We start from the raw sequence: 17,488 nt of genomic DNA on the forward strand, positions 1-17,488 counted from the left end.
CTTGTCTTTTTCAACATTTTATTTTATTAGTTCATATTAGTAAAAAGTTTCCGTAACATATTGCCAGAGACTTATCGTAGTGGAATAAGAGAAAAAGCAGAGTTCACTAGTACACTTCAAGCAATGAAGACTGTCCAACATTCAGTTGTCAGGAAGACACAGAGTTCAACACTCGTACGCTCCACCTTACTGTGGTTACAGTATGTAGAGAAAAGCATGCATTAAGTGTGTATGAGAGCAGTATGCTGAAGGTGTGTGTGTGTGTTGTATGTGACAGGGGGCCGTGCAAAGCCAGCCCTCAGATATCAAATAATGGAAAGCTGTGCTGGGATTTTCTTTGTGTGTCAAACTGGGACGTGAGGTGGTTGTATTTGGGCGGGCTTTGCATGGCCCGGTGACAGGCACTAGAGTGTACTGCAGGAAGAGGACTCAGGCACGTCTGTCCTGATACAATGCAGATCCTATCTAAACACTCCACAAAGCGAGCTAACTGTAATCCAGGCTTAATTAGTACAATCACTTAAGGAGGCAGTTTTGCATAATTCAAATTGTGTTGCTACGATAACCACATTTATAGATTACGCCTATTGATTTGATATGGTAACGATTTAGAGTTGCATTATGGGATAATACAATTAGGTTCTTTACCTAGGGGTAACCAGCAGGGGGCAACTACAGTGTTTGCAAAGAGAGGTCCTGATTGTATAGTAGTCTGAGAGAAAATGACCCTACTTTATATAAGATTTATTACCTTAGTAAAAAGTTTTCTGATAAGTTTATTCTCTTAATTAATTGTTCCAAATCTTCTTCAATACAGCATGATGTTAGATCTGTATATTGTTGTCCAATTTTAGGTAAAATAGCCAATATAGCAAGGTGTGCTTTGGCACTGGCTGCCTTGTGATTGACAAGTGGCTAACACGTCAAGAGACACTCTCAGCAGTTCATTTTTACCGGTAAGTACTTTTTGATTGTTTTGCTCAGTTGTGAATCAATTCACCTTTCTAACTAAGCTAGAGCTAGCCTTAGCTGGTATCGCAGCTTCTTAACGTCTAAATATTTGGTTTTGCAGGTTAAAGAGCTGAAACCCTGAGCCTAAATCACTTTGTTATGACAGCCTTGATTATTTTAGCACGCTTTGTTATACAGACCTATATGATCCCTAATCCTTTTCAGAGAGCACTCCTGGTAACCGGTTCCAAACAGCAGTATGGCACGTGTTCGAGGATAATTGTTTTAGCTGAATCTTAAAGCAGTATCAACATCCACAGTGGCAATAAAAACTGAGTCATTCACAAATCGTGTTTCAAAGTGAGCATGGTACAGGCCATTATACGATACCCTTCAATCTAATCAATCACGTTTTATCTTACCGTCAAACCAATTCAAATGAGCGTTACATAAGATCCAAGCCCAGATTCAATTATTTTCTTTCAGGCTTATTCCAAAAACCTTTTTTCATTCAACCCCAATACGTAAAGGCAATTTCAATCTCAATCAATGCTGAATCTTTGGTGAATTTGTATTTTTGCTACAGGCCAAAGGTTTTTGCTATATCACAAAAGACATTCAATACATTCAGTAAACAGAAAGGTTTGTTATTTTGCGTTTGCTTTGTGTGAGGTTCAGCTGCCAGAGCTGGACCAAACACTCAGACCTCTCAGTCCTCTGGGTGCTGCTACCGGTCACTCCAGGTAACCACCCAAAGGAGCTGAAGGCTCTGGGTGTTCCTCTAGCTCAGGGTGCAGCTACGGAGGTGTTGGATGAATACTGTGGCGCGTCCCTGTGAGACTGTAGGGTATAAGGCAAAGAGAGGAGCACCATTTGAATTACAGCTGGCAGGGCATGACTCTTACAAGGTGAACACATGAGTTTAGGTTTGTTACTCCAACCCAGTGATACTCAACTTACAGCCGATAGGGTGGCTCGCCAACCATTCACAAGGGCATATCAAAAAAAGAATTAAAATACACTAATGGAGCTTGTTTACCAAAAAAAGTGCCTCAAACCTCCAAATTGATGTCAAGTCCAAGCACTGAATATCTTCAATCATCTAGAAACACCTCAGAAAACTGTTGAGTCTAAATAGCAATTCTAGCGCAAGTCTTAAAAAACTCTACCACCTTTTCCCTACCACCTGTCCTAACCTCAACCATCCAAGATCAATGCCTTACCTAGACCATCTTGCTACCAATTCGACCTGAGCAAGGTTCAGTTAGAAACTGGCCCCTGACCTCCTGTCATTTTGCCAAAGTGGCCCCCAGGCAAAGCAAGTTTAGTATCACTGCTCCCAACACTCTTAGTCCATAAACACTTCGTTCCAAAAGCAACTCCAAACCGTGTAAGGTTGCATTTTAACAGTGTTTAAGGACTTCTACAGTAGGAGCAACACAAAGGAACTGTGGGTAGAGGTGTCTTATTTCCCAAGGCAACATTGAGAAGACCAGGGTGTGGCATGTAGGACTGCGCTGCATCCTGTCAAATATCGAACACACCACCAACGCTTTTTACAGCTCATACAACACATACTGCCACAGCAAACATCCTTCACGCATTCACCTCTGTAGATACAGATCCATCAGACACTACTCAGGTCATTACCAATCCAACGCCACGTTCATGTCACGCTTGTTTCTACTTTTCTGCGTTAACAACTTAACATTGGCTATCTGGTTTGTTTTTAAAGGTGAATTAATTGGTTCTAGGGTACAAAAGACCAACTACTCAATCGCCACCAAGGAACCATTGCGCATTTCAAGAGGCGTGCATGGTTCCAAGCACTAGCTGAATGTGTGGAGATTTGCACATAAGAAGGTAAAGGAAGTTATAAATCTTTAATTTACCTGTGACATGAACGCAGCATTTTCACCTCCGCCAATGGGGTACTTATTTCGGTTCCGTTTGTTCGACACCAGAATTACAAGAAAACTACCAATCCAATCATGAATCTTGGTGGGAAGGCATAGCATGGGCCAAGGAAGAACCCATTACAATTTGGAGCAGATCCGAAATCATGGGGTGGATACACAATTATTTTTTATGAAAGGGTCTTGGCGGAGTTCTTGGATCTCCTAGTGCGTTCTAGTTCATTATGTTTAAATATGGAGATATTTAAAGCCCACTAAATAGGGTTCAATCATTCTCACCAGAGATCCTGAGCAGTGCTATAAAACCACCGACAGACTAAATATCAGACAGTTTAGAAAACAGTGAATGGTTTCAGATGCAGCCCTCGTTCTCGCTCAGGAACTTAAGAGACCTCTTCAGGCGAACAACAAAGCATTGGCAGTACAGAACAAGGAAGCGTTAACTATCTACAAAAATGTTAGGCTAAGTTATTAGGAAAGTTGGGTACAAAGTGTAAAAAGAGCAGGCAAAGAGTGTAAACACACACATACACTAAAGAGTAAAATATGGAGCATAAATATGCTCTTACAGACTAATAGTACAAACACAGAACTGCTCACAGTAATATGTACAACCATCACAACTTTCCAAAAACACTCGTTATGACGCTATTCAATAATCTAAAGCTAACTACTGCTGCTGACTCCATCTACACGGCTAAAGCAGACTTCTATTTTTGTATGCATATCCTCCAGTATTGTCTTTGTGCCAACTTCTTCAATCTCTTCTCTGACTCACATCGGACATCTTTCACAAATACCTCACTTTCCCACTCTTGTAAATCTTGTTCCATTGTGGCCATTTTGAAGTCTTCCAAAGGCTTGTGTTTGCTTAAAAAAAGGGTTTGCCCAATTATCTAACAGTGCACGCCCATATTCAGACAGTGAATTTAGAGAGACAGTGGCTGTCAATCATGCCAACCGAACCCAGTCATTGGCTATTGGGACTCAAGCTATAACAGCAGCATTCCTATTGGCCTTCCATTGGGCGCTCAGAACGGGTATGTCTTTACACTTCTGTTTAAAGAATACTAAGGCAATAATTGTAATCGCAATAAAGTGGGAAAAGTTTAGACAATTCTTAAGACTTTTAACTAATTTTATATTAATTCAATAATATAATCATGGATTTCTTTATATATAGAATAATATCTCATAACCTTTTGGTGCAGATTATTACCTTTGAATTGGTATATGATAAGGGTATCTAGTTATTGTTGATATTTGTCGAAATCTATTTATGATTGGGCAATAGTTTTTTGGTCTACAGTATCAAAAGAGTTTTGTGATAATGTGATGCTACTTTTATACATTCACCGTCCCTGTAGATTTATCATTAATGTAATTTTAAAATGGCCACAATGGGAAAAAGATCAAATCTGAGTTCTTCTGCACACACTGGCACCGCATTGCTAACACAATAAAACATAGTACTAACATTATTATCTTCTGAATATAGCAGTTAATCTTCAACAAAAATCACATTTTGTGCCTTTCCACAAGCCTCGCCACATCCTGAACAAAGTGCCAAGGTTATTTATTTTCCTTTTCAAATATCTTCCCCCTGAAGAAAAGAACACGCTGTGCATTTTGAAGCTCTAACTGCAGGGGAACTGATTAAGCTAGCATCGTTTTTTATGCTACATGCTACAAATCTGGTGAATTTCCTGAACTTTAATCCCACTTTTGATAACAAATCTAATCCCACCGCTCGATTTTTTTTAGCTCATCACAATCATTTCACCATCACCAATTTGGAAAACTAAGCCAGGCTCCCTTCTTTAGGCATTGTCATTAAAGGCTACTTGAACAAAAACGGAATATATTTACACTATAAAAAGTCACAGGTTGTAAGTAGACGGAAATGTTAGGACGCCTTTTTTTTTCCCACTGCAAAAAGATCCAAATCTGAATAAGGCAACTTTGTACATCAGGATAGACAACATGAGGAGAAAGTAGGCTACATGTAGCAACTAATGATGTCACTGTCACATGATGTAAACAGTAGCTACCTGCAGTCAGTTCTATGAGGTACGTCCCACTAATGGACTTCATTCACTTATAGTGGAGCTCTTGGGAAACTTCAATTAATCATGATATTAAATATAACATTATTATCACAGAGGATCACCTCATAATGATAATATAGCAAACTGATAATGTAATAAATTAAATAAAAAAATTCACATGTTGTAGGATTAAGAGATTAACATTGTTATTACATGATAAAACTTGAGTTCTGAATATGAGATTTGCCCCTAGAGTACCATGTTATTTTTCTATGAGGTAACACTTGCTACTGTTGACTACCTTATCACATTTCACAAGTGATTAGATAATCAGTTGCTACGAGGCTTTGAATTTTGGGGAATATTGGTCAAATGGTCTTCATTCACTCTCAGAAACAGTGTATCTCAAAGCGCTCCCTCGTTCACTCCGGAAACTAGCAGCGGATCACTGACAAATCATTGTCCCAATCAATCAATAATAATCCAATCCAGTTCCCTACGCAGTTACTGACTTCCTGCAAACTCAAAGAGGCTCGACACACACCCCAGAGGAGCTTCTTTCCCCATAGTGTAAAAAGATGAACCGCTCTTTCAATTTGTTTTAAGTACATGCTGAAGGCCGGATAACTGCAAACTAACATTGTTAGTGGTGTTCAAACAGCACAATAAATTACTATTTACAGATACATTTGGCAAGATTTGTTACACTTTCGGCCATGTTTTATAGCAGAGAAATAAAACAATCTGTGTTCACATTCAGCGAAAAAGGTCTACAAATCCCAACGTTTATAGCACAGAGCTGCAGGGCAACAAGGACATGCTACACAACAGTCTATTCTGTAGCATGGCTGTGTGTGTATGTGTGTGTTTGTTTGTGTGTGTGCAGGGAGGGGTGTTAGGTGGGGGATGTTTGGACAAATAGCGCATGTAGGTGGTTGACCTTTGTGTGTGTGTTCTAGGTTGTAAGTGTGTTACACAGCGTTCTCTTCAGTGGGAGGTTCAGCACTGGCAGGCTCCAGGAGAGTCTGTTGGACTGTAGAGGCAAAATAAAAACACACATTAGTGGCCTTAATATAATAAAGAGATATTATATTAGACGGTGTATATGTCATAACCTGTGGGTGTCATCTTAACATATTTTTTGAATGTATTGTTAATTTTTATAGTTTTATTATTCTCAAGGTCTTACAAAAAGATGAGAATGCAATAGTCAAAAATAATTCCTTAATAAAACATTTTACATTTCGAGCCAAATATACATATCTATGGGTTAAAACAATAATATCCCTGCCATGTTAATGCCTAATTTGGATGATGTTAATTTCAGTGTTGATGGAGCAGCTACAATGTTAGCATTAGCTTAGCCCTGATCAATCCAAACTCCATTCCGAAAACAAGCGTTTTAAGTTCAGTTGTCGTCTTGCGGACAGATCTGACAAAGCAATGATGGGACAAAGAGACAAAGTAAAAAAAAAAAAAAGGGTTGTAGCTACATGGCAGGTGCCGACATGTTGTTAGAGGAACTTGCTCTGTAATGTACTGCAGTTGAGTAGCTAGTTAGGATGCTAGCTAGCAGCCTGTAAACTGACATTAGCAGTGCACTTTTTTCCCTGATAAATGTTTGTTTTCTGGCTCGTTTCATGTTTTTAAGTTAAAGGACACCTATCATGCTATATTTAAATGATATTTTGTAGGGCCATACCTATATAAGGTATATTTATACGTTTCTGTTTTCAAAATACCAAACAGATCATGCATTTTAGCCATGCCTCATTTCGCTCTATGTGCTGTTCTCCAGCACTGTTTTTGCACGGGGCTGATTCTGTGAGATGCAGCTGACCACGCCCCCCTGCAGGAGAGGGGAGACGTCCTCTGATCAGCTGCTGGGCTGTCAGAAGAGGGGGAGAAAAAAAGATCTCCGTCCTCCGTGTTTTATTATATAGAGTCATTATTCATTTGTTTTAAAGCTCAATAAATAACAAAGAAGACCTTTGACCGGCACTTTTCTAATTTTGTCCGGAAGATTTAAACTTTAACGGACATCTTGACCGGCGAAAGAAAACCTAACAGAAACTCTGCCGCACGGTCCCCTCGTTCCTTGGAAGAGGCGGAGAGGTGGGTGTTTGTCATCTGCTGGTGGACTAACCGGAGAGAATTACAGTGCTTGCCTCGACGGGGAGGGATTGCATTGAATTAAAGCAGCAGGAGCAAACGCTTGCCTCGGGGAGGGAGAAAAAAAAGCCACAGCGGAGAATAAACAGAAGGGTAACCATAGCAACCATGCGCGGGAAGTCTTCTTTGCTGCTTTTGTGGCAGACTACAGCGCCACTTACAGGCCTGGCATATGTACTACAGCGTCTCCAGCGCTTTCGAGCGGCAATGGCCGGCCGTGGCCCAACCCCACATTCCCCTGATAGGTGGAGAGTTGGCCCAATAGCCGTAGCGCCACTTTACTGACGTCAGTAAAGTGTTCAAATCTGGATCAGTTTTTATCAGATCCGTTGCAGCCCCTTTTTTTAGAGATTTGGGTATGGAGGAAAATAGAGAGGGTTGTGTTTTCTGACACTTGGTGAGTTCCCTGGAACACCGGGGACACATATTCATGTATAAAAGACGTACAAAAGTGCATTTTGCATGATAGGTCCCCTTTAAGGATATTTTAGTGGGAAAACTAAGGTGGAAACCAGCCAGGGCTATCTTTGAACTTTGTTAATGTTATTTGTCTAATCACTATGGTGTAATAACTGGCATCAAAAACGACTCTGTTCCGTGGGCTTTTGTTTTTCTACACTGTGTTTTGCCTACTGGCTCTCCTGCAATTCAGGTTAATGATCCATAGTTTTGCTGTTTTTTTCAGAAAAAAGAAAATATATATGAAAGAGTGTATGATAAGTGTGAATATAGTGTAGCGCTATGTTCTTACCTTGTGGTTCTGTAGCCACCACAGCCTCAGGGTTCTCAGCCTTCACCATGTCAGTATTCAGGCTCTCTGTCACAACACAACAACACCATTAGTTAGCTTCTTCACTCAGGTGAGATATTAGCATGCTAATGTTAGCGTTGTCAGTTGGTTAAGCTAGCTACAATCCACAGTAACAACTGACAGTTATTATGGTGAATATTTACACGGTATCAGTTATGTATATTGGTTAAGCTTCACATGAATCCCTTTCCTTGGCTTTGCTTGTTTAACAAAACATTAGCCTATATTGTGCGGGTCCTAAAACCAAAACAATGAGCTAAAAGGGGCCAAGTAGCAATTAGTGTAGTCAAACATTGTGAAACTGGAAATGTTGAATAGTTTATGTTAGAAATGTATAGTAGGGTCCTCAGCACATAGAAACTGCCGGATGCTAACCTTTATATGTTGGGCAATTTGCACAATTAGCATATAAGCATTAATTAGCTAGTTCAATAGTTCAAATTGGGGCTTTGGGGGGTAATTGAGGATGCTTAATCTATTTCTGACATTTGCAGGATCCGAAATGACAGTCTTTACCAGAAAAGGCCATATTTTGGCTCCAGTTGAGCTGATTTTGAGGAAATTGGGTCGATTTTGAAGTTTTAGAGGACACTGGATAGCTGTCCTCTAAAGGACAGATAGCTTATACTTTTTAAATAGGCTTGCTTCAACTCAGTTAAAGTTGTACGATATTTGACCGCAATTATTTTAACAATGCAGAACATTTTAATTTACAGGCCAATACACTCACAATAGGACTCTATGAGCTGGCAAATAGACTATAAGGGGAACTTCACCTTTTACATTACACTTTAAACAGTATTATGAGAACATTGATTAAAACAGGTTTAAGTTGTAATGGTACAAACTGATTCCCTAGATAACTAATTGGAAAAAAAGCTAGAAGTTACAAAAAAAATGACACACAAACTAAATGACTCATCTTCTAACATCTGGTGAAAAACAATGCAGATATTTGTATGCACTGATCATGTGACTAGGCCAGCAGCAGTTGTAACACACTGGTGAGGTCACTGCCCTGAGGGACTCCACTAATGAGTTTAATGTAAAAGCCTTACGTTGTATGCCGAAGCACAGCTTCTTCTTCTGGTAGGAGATGTAGCTGGTGATTGCTCCCACCAGTGCCATAGCAACCGCGCTAACAATCCCTGCGATGGTGCCCACTTCTGCTGTGGTCTCTGCAAACGCCCACACAGACATTAACACCAACAGACAGTAGAGATGCATTTATGAACAAACACTAGAAGCAGAGAGAACGCACCATTGTTGTCTTCACGGGAGTTGATCTGATCGTCTCCACGTCCACCTGTGAAAACACAGCACACAGAAGGGTTAATTTTCTTAGCTACGGAGCTTTACATGGATTTGTTATACATTTGCAGACATTACCTTTGCCTCCGTCAGGTTTGTAGGTATCATCTTTACCAACATCTGCCAGATCATTGTCAGAAATTCCACCTGAAAATAAGTATTTACATTAAATCACTAAATGATAAACTGTCACTGTAAAAGGAAGCTGCATGAAGGCACAGCAAACTCAAAATGTCAAATGTGCACAAAGCTTGATTTATAATTAATTTGCTTTTAAAGGGATATTTCGGATGTTTTTGTAGTGGGGTAAGTATGTCTGTTTCTTTATGCCGCCTGCCATCTATTTTGATAGAATCCCATAAACCCCACTTCAAAACAACCAACTACCTCTTTACATTGTTTTGCTGTATATGATGCAGAAGCTGGTGTCATTCCTTGTGTAATGATACTACGTCAGGTGGTGCTCTTTTGTATTCTCTTCCATTTGGACATGACAAAGAGTCTAAATTGATTCTAATTGATCATATAGAATAGATTAAACAGCAGTTTTCTGCACCTTTTATTTGCCCCGTCAAACAGAGTTTTTGTCAATATAATTTTATACGTATAAGTTGAATTCCAATACAAATAATAAAATAAGATCAATATAAATTCAATAACAAATGGATTTAGAAATGTAAGCAGACATTTGTCTTCATAATAGCCAATTCGTAGATAAATACTGGGTATAAATAAGCATGTTTTAAGTCGACCGCCAGCAGTCTTATAGCTTATTGTATGAGTGAACTAATATTATTATTATTATAATAGTAATGATAATAATATTGGCATTAATTCCTAAAATAAAGATAACTTATTAAATGATTATTTGTTTGCAAAAAAAAGTAAATAATGAACTGAGAAAAAGAAGAAACTATATTTGGTCGAAAGCAGATAAACACAAATAAAGCTTTGAATGCAGAAATAGCATGTGAGGGACAGTGTTACCAGCAGAGTGGGGGTAGGGGAGGGGGTGATGAGCAACAGATGAAAACAATGAGCTCCCTCTGAGACATGAAGAGTTTCATTAAGTTCTTGTGTAGAGTTTAACAACAGAGCACTCATCCCAGCAGACTGTGGGGACACTTGTCCGCATGGTGGCCATGCAACTGTCTGAAGATTGTTTTCTTATGCGCTGAACTATCAGAACAAATGAGTATCGTGCATACTGTTTAAGTCCTCCAAATCAAAACTTTTGGGGATTTCCAGATGATTTCTAGACATTAAATGACTTTCGATATATGTGGGAGGACTTAAATACACAAAACAAACTCAAACATTGACTTGAATTAAATGTATTATGTCAACACATTTCACGTAACTGTATTAGTTTAGTTGTAGGTAATAATATTAAGTTGAACCTAATATTTGTATCTCAACATTATATAACCTAATACAGTTATGTTAAATCTGTTGACATAATACATTTAATTTAATTAAAAGTTTCAGTTTTTTCACTTCAGAAGCACAAGTAGCACTTCCCAGTGTATATGATGGGGTGATGTTTATGCTACAGTATATTTAACAAGGGCTCTTTATAATATAATATATAATATATGAAAACACCCAGCCTTAAATATACTGTTATTGATAAACCATACATATTGACTATCTATTAAAGCCACCATGTTTAGAACTTGTATATGATTAAATCATCTAATTATTTAACTATATTGATGTTTTTTACATTTCTGCTATGTTCATATTTCACACATAGCGGCTTTAATTCCACACAAAACACTGATTTATAAAGTGATGCCGAGCTAATAGCTAATCCCACCTCCCTGCCCCTTGTTCTTATCCTTGCCACCAATGTCATTGTTGGGGTCCAAGGCATCGGACAGGTCAAAGGCAGCCGCAGCTGTGGAGGCCAAAAGGTCGGGGGTCAGTGGGTTTGCAAAATAAAGGCAGAAGCAGCAGTCAGAAAAAACCATTAACAACATAGAAACAATATTTAGCATTTGGGCAGAGAGAGTAACACCTGGGCTGCGGTCGAATAGCCTTTCGCTAACCGCTCTTCATTGACTCTGATGAAAAACATAATACTTAATAATAATTCAAACTTGATTATCCCTCCTGTCGTGTTCGGGTCAGATTTGACCAATTTACTTCTTACATCAATCAATCATAACTATTGTGTTTTACATGTTATAGCTTCCAGGCCTCATGGTATCCTCCACAGTAGGCATTTGAACATATTCAATTGCTGTTCACCACATTCATTTCATTTTGAGTGATTTGGTCAACTTTGTAAAACCTATGATGTTCCCAGTCAAAACACCACAAATATACATACATTTTCAGTGTCTATTCACTGTGGTTATTCATGTAAACCAGTATTCTGATACATTGTTTACAGCTGAAAAGGTGTTAAATCAAATGTGGTCATGATTCATGTTTTTTTTTGTAAGAGCAGTTCAAACAGACCGGTCAAATTTGACCAGGAACACCAAAGAAGGGGGGAGAACAAACACGACAGGAGGGTTCAAAAGTACTCAGGAAATGACAATAGGGGACTGCCATGATTTGCTTTATTTCGATAATGGTCCAGTGTATACTTTGCTAAAGGGAATACAAGATCAATCATTCAAATGAACATTTAGAGGATTCAAACTGCTCTTATCATGGTTGCCAACAAGTTTTTCAAAGCATTTAACCAATGAACCTTCCTAAGCAAGAAAGACTATTCGACCACAGCCCTGGTGAAAAGAAATTGAAACAGACTTAAGTATATAGATTAGAGAGATCATATAAGGAAGGAAGTCAAATTGGATTAACAGCCAACTAAAACAGAAGCAGAATAGAACTGGTTAGTAAAATATAAAGCAGGGGAAATTAAATGAAGGCTTTTGATGAAAACCTGGTCCTCTGCAGTAGAGAGGGAAGCTGAGGATTCTCTCACCTGGCTTGGGTTTGGGCTTGAACGGGGCCTTGGTTACTGCCTTGAAGGGGGCTTTGGTGGTAATGGTGGTGATGTCACCAATTGAATCAAAACCTGCACACAACATTGACAGCTCAAACCTAGAGATCGACAGACTTCAGTTATAAGTCCACTGTAAATGATTCAACAGCATACAAGTAGACAGGGCTCGTGAAAAACCAAAGGCGGGTTTGAAAAAACAAGATGGGAGACAGTTTTGCAGATGAAAGTAGTCAGAATTTTTTTTCGAAGTTAACCACTCCTTTTAAGAATATCTTACCTTCTGAAAAACTGAGTTTTCAAAGAGGAGCTCATGTTGTAGGAGAACTTTAAGAAAAAAACGGTCAAAGATTTGCAATCCTGCACCACTACTCCTTAAATCTAACAATGCTACATCATTGATTCCCATTGACTTACACTTACAAATTATCCTGTCACTCTTCCAGGTTAAGTTGGTGTTATCATAGATTTAAATGATTTGATTCTTACCTGCTTCTGCCTCTGCTCCTCCAGCTGGTGCAGCTGGTGCAGCTGGTGCCGCTGGCTTCGGGGCGGGGGTTGGTGCTGAAGAATATGAATTATTGTTGTATTTAGACATAATTCAACAAAAGTCATTACTCTGCTGTTAGTCATTCATAAGTAGATATTGTAAATCATGTAATGTATGTTTGTGTGGGTTTGAATCTGAAGGAATGCTTGCTACACATTTTTCTTTTAATATTACGCAATTTGTCTTACTTATCCATTGACTTCCATTCATTTCCGTATGCTATTATCTTGTATTGATAAAGTAATATGCATAAGACTGAAAACCTGATATAGTCACGGATTATACATCTCGGGTTTCAAGTTTTCTTACTGCCTTTGAATAGTAGAATATTAATGGAAGTCAATGGAGATACAAGATTTTCTGGCAATTATAAAAATAATTATTCAAAAGATGGATCACAATATTTTTATCTTTTTCAAGGAATTTGCAGATAAAGATATCGGGTTTATGAGACGCTGAGTCCCAAAAAGAAGAAAAAGTTATTTATTTTGTATTGTACTTACATGGTTTACTTGTGTCATCATCACCCAAAGCATCAGATAGGTTGAACTCCTGAGAAAGGACTACTGTTCAGAGAGGACAGAGGGACAGACAGAAGACATTGCATTCAATCTGACAAATAACACCAAAAGGGACTGTAGAGTGTGGATATCTTCTGTCTGATGTAGGCTCTTTGGTAGATGTGTGACCACTTTACTGATGAGTTCCCAGGCCCTGCCAGTGTTACTGTGTGTCACACAGTTTGGTGCCAAACTGGGCCCAGAGTGCACTAATCGGCACTATTTGTTGTCTGGGTTGCAAAACGGAGATCATTTACCAGACGGGACACAAAAGCAGAGACAAACAAACACTAGCTATCTTCATTGGCTGCCAGTCACAAACAAGCACAGTGTGTGTGCCTAACCCTAGATTGGAACTAACAGAAATGATACTTTCATCACCATTGTAGGTGAATATGCTATGACTACATAACACAATTAAATAGAATCACTACTTTAAACGGACACATACAAAAACAAATTGTAACGATACTCCATAGCATGCAGTACAATTTAAAATGTATTTATTGTGTATAATTGAAGAAGACTGGTTTCCCAGATTACACGTCAAACATACTAATCATGTACACTACTTGTAATTCTGATTTATGCTGTAGATTCACTCTGCTCCACCCTTTCTATCTATTTTTAATCTAGTCTTTTTCTTCCTCGGCTGTCACACCTAATGTCCCCCTGGGAATCAGTTCTTATCTTAGAGCCGCAGTCGAGGCTTCATGCTTCTTACCCATGCTAGGGCACATTTCAAACTGCTCCTTTTAATGAGTTTGTTGGCATTTCTCCTCTATTCAATAGACTACAGAAAAGGCAGACAGGGAAGGTTGCGAGAGAGCAAGTACAACATGTACAAAGGCACCCAGCTACTTTAGAATCGACTCAGGAACATTTCAATTATCGACCCTCAGGCAAGGTGTCCCCAAGGACGTAAAATGCTGAATGGGTTGGCTCCACAACACCCGAGGAACTTCAGTACATTACCATAGACGTTGAAGAATTTAATAAAATTGTAAAGGTAATAAAGACTTCCCTACCATTGCCCTTTTCTTGAATGAGCTCCAAGCTGCCATTAGGGAAACTAGCTAACCATAAAGGGTTTTACTGCACAGATCTCTATGGGTTCAGATGTTCCACTCTGAGGATCTGCTATAGTGTATTGTGCTGTTCTAGAGACAGTACATGCAAGCCTTGGTGGTGTAGTTACCGGTACTCAGATTATAAATAAAATGTAGGAGGGGATATAATTGAAAGAAACTAATTTGTACAACGTGTTATCTGACCACATTCACAACTAATTGAAATAGACAAGTAAAAGAGCTGCAACAATAAGTCCATTCATTCATTGATTAGTTGTCCTGCTTTTCCTAGTTTTATATCTACTCATTCTTTTTCGTAACAAGGATTGGGACATTAAGAAACTGAAATTGATTTTTTTTACTATATTATAGACTAAACGATTACTCAAGAATGTAATTGGCAGATAAATTGATAGAAGAAATAAAAGCTCTAATAACAGCCCTATAACAAAAATGCAACCAAATCTCCCAGAAAGGTTTCCATTCATGTTGCATTGTGGGTTTTGTAGGCACCAGGTTCTGACAAGGGAAAATCATTTGTGGCTCAAGAAGACTCTTTTTCTTGTTCTGCTACAATATCCTTTTTCTTCTTAACTGTTCATTTTAACTCTAGTTCTACGGAGCGCGACTCTGAATCAGTGCAGTTCTCTATTCAAATGAGGTTGGGCATAACATAGGGCTGCTCGATTATGGCAAAAATCATAATCTCGATTATTTGGGTCAATAATTGATATCACGATTATTAAAAACGATTATCCATTTACTTTGAAAACATACATTTATTGAAAAAAAATGGAACAGTATGTTTTTAACAGTTGATTACCCTGAACTTTAAGTATAATTCAACTGAAAAACCAAGAAAAAAAATTATTGGAAAGAAAGAAAAAAAAATTGTTTTATTTTCGATTATGTTGTTTTCATAATCGTTGCAAGCCAAAATCGTAATTGCGATTAAAATACGATTAATTGAGCAGCCCTAGCATAACACTAATTAGATAATAAAACGTGCACACTGACAGGAACTTCTGCGTGAATTTCTGATGTGCCACAGGACCATTCATCACCCTGACCTTGACATATTACTTCCCGCAGCCTACAGACCCCCCTCCTTCCTGCTGCCCCACCCACCTACCGCCCAGGGGCAAGGGTACCGGCCAGATGTGACCAATTAGAAGAACTCGTACCGCTTCCTTCATTTTTGGGTCAACAGCAATCCCTGGACCCATGTTACGGTAGGTAAAAAAGCTCCACTCAGTGAGGTTAACTGATTTTAGATTTTGGCAAAAGAGAGCATTAGGAATCCATGTACTCTGCAATGAAAGATACCAAAAAAAACAGGTATAAAGTCTAAAAAGTTAAGGGCAGAGACTGAGATTCTGCCTACATCCAAACCCAAAATCTTTACTAGATTAACTCAACACTAATATAACTTTTTTTTTATATAGGTGATACTTGACATCACTTGACACTTATAATTGTATTCCTAAACCCAACATTTGGCTAGAAAATGTATTCACATCATTAGCATCTCATTTGCATAATTTGCATAGTAGCATTTCATTAACTAGCCGGCTGCTGGTTGGGTTTTTTTTTTACACAACCAGGTGAATCTTTTATGACTACAGCTTTTCAGTCAGCCCATACCTTAAAATATGGGTTGCCATGCAGACCTTAGAATGAAAAAACCCCTCCTAAAAAGCAATCAAATGAACACCTGCTTGTATTGGATGTTAGTGATGTAAGGCGGGTACAATTGTAGAGTGAGGACATGTGCTACCGTTAAACCGAATGAACTCATCTGCTTTAAAATTATTCACCTTTAGTGACTAACTTTCCATATTAATAAGCACTGAGAGTGACATCATTGTCAGCATGGAATGTGCTGCTGCAAACCAGACAGGAAGGGTGGGTGGTGCCCCATCACTTTCATCTATAATCATTCTTTCAGATCGAAAAAAAAAGATTAAAAAACATATTAAAGCTTGAATTACTGTCCCATTTGAAAGAAAACTGTATAATCATAATCATGCATGTAGTAATGTGGAATTACTTAATTTATTACAGCTCAGCATCAGTAATATGTGGAGCAAATGGAGCCACAAAATTAAGCTTAAAATGATATATATAACATACATAATTAGAAAAAATGTATGTATATAATAATCATTTGTCTGTTCTCTCTCTTAACGTCGACTCCCAGGCCGGTAGACCTTTACTCGGCCTGGAATTGGTGTGCGGCACAAAAGGCGGAACGTGCATGTGTGCAGACAAAGCGTTACCCACCTTGCAGAGGGAGCAGCAGCGCGAGGAGCAGCGCGAGGGACCACAGAGAGCGGGAAGCCATGACTCCGGTCTTTCACACACAAACAGCCGGTACAGAGTGAGAATACAGCGGGTAAAGCAGCTGGCCTGTCACCGTTGCGTTAGTCTCAGCCTGCGGTTCAGATCACTCTCACAGCCGCATGCAAGGCGTTCACTATGGCTCCTGTGGCACTCCCACTCAGACCCACTTCCTGCCACACCTTTCAAAGTAAAACTGCCACACAAAAGCAGTGAACAATGCTCAATAAATCTAAATTATTTTCGTAGTAAATTATGACGTTATTTATCATATTGTGCAATTAAATGTCCCTTTAATAAATTATTAAGATGTATAAAACACTCGGATTTGAACAACACTTTGATAGTTAATGATGAACACCAGTGGTGGTGAGTAACTAATTACATTACATTAAGTATATTTTTTTGTCATTCTTGTATTTTATTTAGTATTTACATTTTATGCTACCAAAATATACACAAAAAATCTAAAATTGTCTTAATATTGACAAACAACATTAATATTAATTCATATTCTATAATAATATAATACTTTCGAAACAGCCATGGTGCATAATGGGTATGTTTTGATACTGGACATACTTCTATACTTTTACTTAAGTAACATTTGAATGAAGGACTTTCACTTGTAATGCAGTATTTGCAGAACAAAGTATGTCTATACTTTTACTCAAGGAAAGGCTCTAAGCCCCAGTTTGTGCCTCTCATGCATTAGCATTGTGTTCACAGAGGAACGCATTCCATTTTCTTTTACACATTTAGGCTAGTGAAGGACTAATATTCTAACATTTGGGATGGAA

At 38.5% G+C, this 17,488-nt stretch overlaps 1 protein-coding gene across 3 annotated transcripts; it reads right to left on the bottom strand.

Moving 5' to 3' along the window:
- Position 1: 1 nt before the first annotated feature.
- cd99l2 (CD99 molecule-like 2) lies at positions 2–16,841 on the bottom strand. 3 transcript variants are annotated; one of them, XM_034149575.1, is made up of 10 exons: positions 16,632–16,841; positions 13,222–13,281; positions 12,658–12,732; positions 12,151–12,243; positions 11,029–11,109; positions 9,288–9,356; positions 9,160–9,204; positions 8,957–9,076; positions 7,839–7,904; positions 2–5,948 (listed from the first exon to the last, which is right to left on the bottom strand). In XM_034149575.1, the coding sequence occupies exons 1-10, from the start codon at positions 16,690–16,692 to the stop codon at positions 5,887–5,889; spliced, it is 732 nt and encodes a 243-aa protein (XP_034005466.1). In that variant the 5' UTR covers positions 16,693–16,841; the 3' UTR covers positions 2–5,886. The 3 variants fall into 3 exon arrangements, with proteins under 3 accessions (XP_034005466.1, XP_034005465.1, XP_034005467.1); XM_034149574.1 differs by having other exon boundaries at positions 13,222–13,284; XM_034149576.1 differs by lacking the exon at positions 11,029–11,109 and having other exon boundaries at positions 13,222–13,284.
- Positions 16,842–17,488: the final 647 nt, after the last annotated feature.

This window comes from Trematomus bernacchii, unplaced genomic scaffold (genome assembly GCF_902827165.1).
Source record: "Trematomus bernacchii unplaced genomic scaffold, fTreBer1.1, whole genome shotgun sequence".
Lineage (NCBI taxonomy): Eukaryota > Metazoa > Chordata > Actinopteri > Perciformes > Nototheniidae > Trematomus > Trematomus bernacchii.

Excerpts from the sequence above, each read along its gene's own strand:
- cd99l2 (XM_034149574.1), bottom strand. The coding sequence starts at position 16,692 with ATGGCTTCCCGCTCTCTGTGGTCCCTCGCGCTGCTCCTCGCGCTGCTG. Across the intron at positions 13,285-16,631 it reads GCTGCTGCTCCCTCTGCAAG|TAGTCCTTTCTCAGGAGTTC; the intron begins GTGGGTAACGCT and ends CTCTCTGAACAG. Across the intron at positions 9,357-11,028 it reads TAAGAACAAGGGGCAGGGAG|GTGGAATTTCTGACAATGAT; the intron begins GTGGGATTAGCT and ends ACTTATTTTCAG.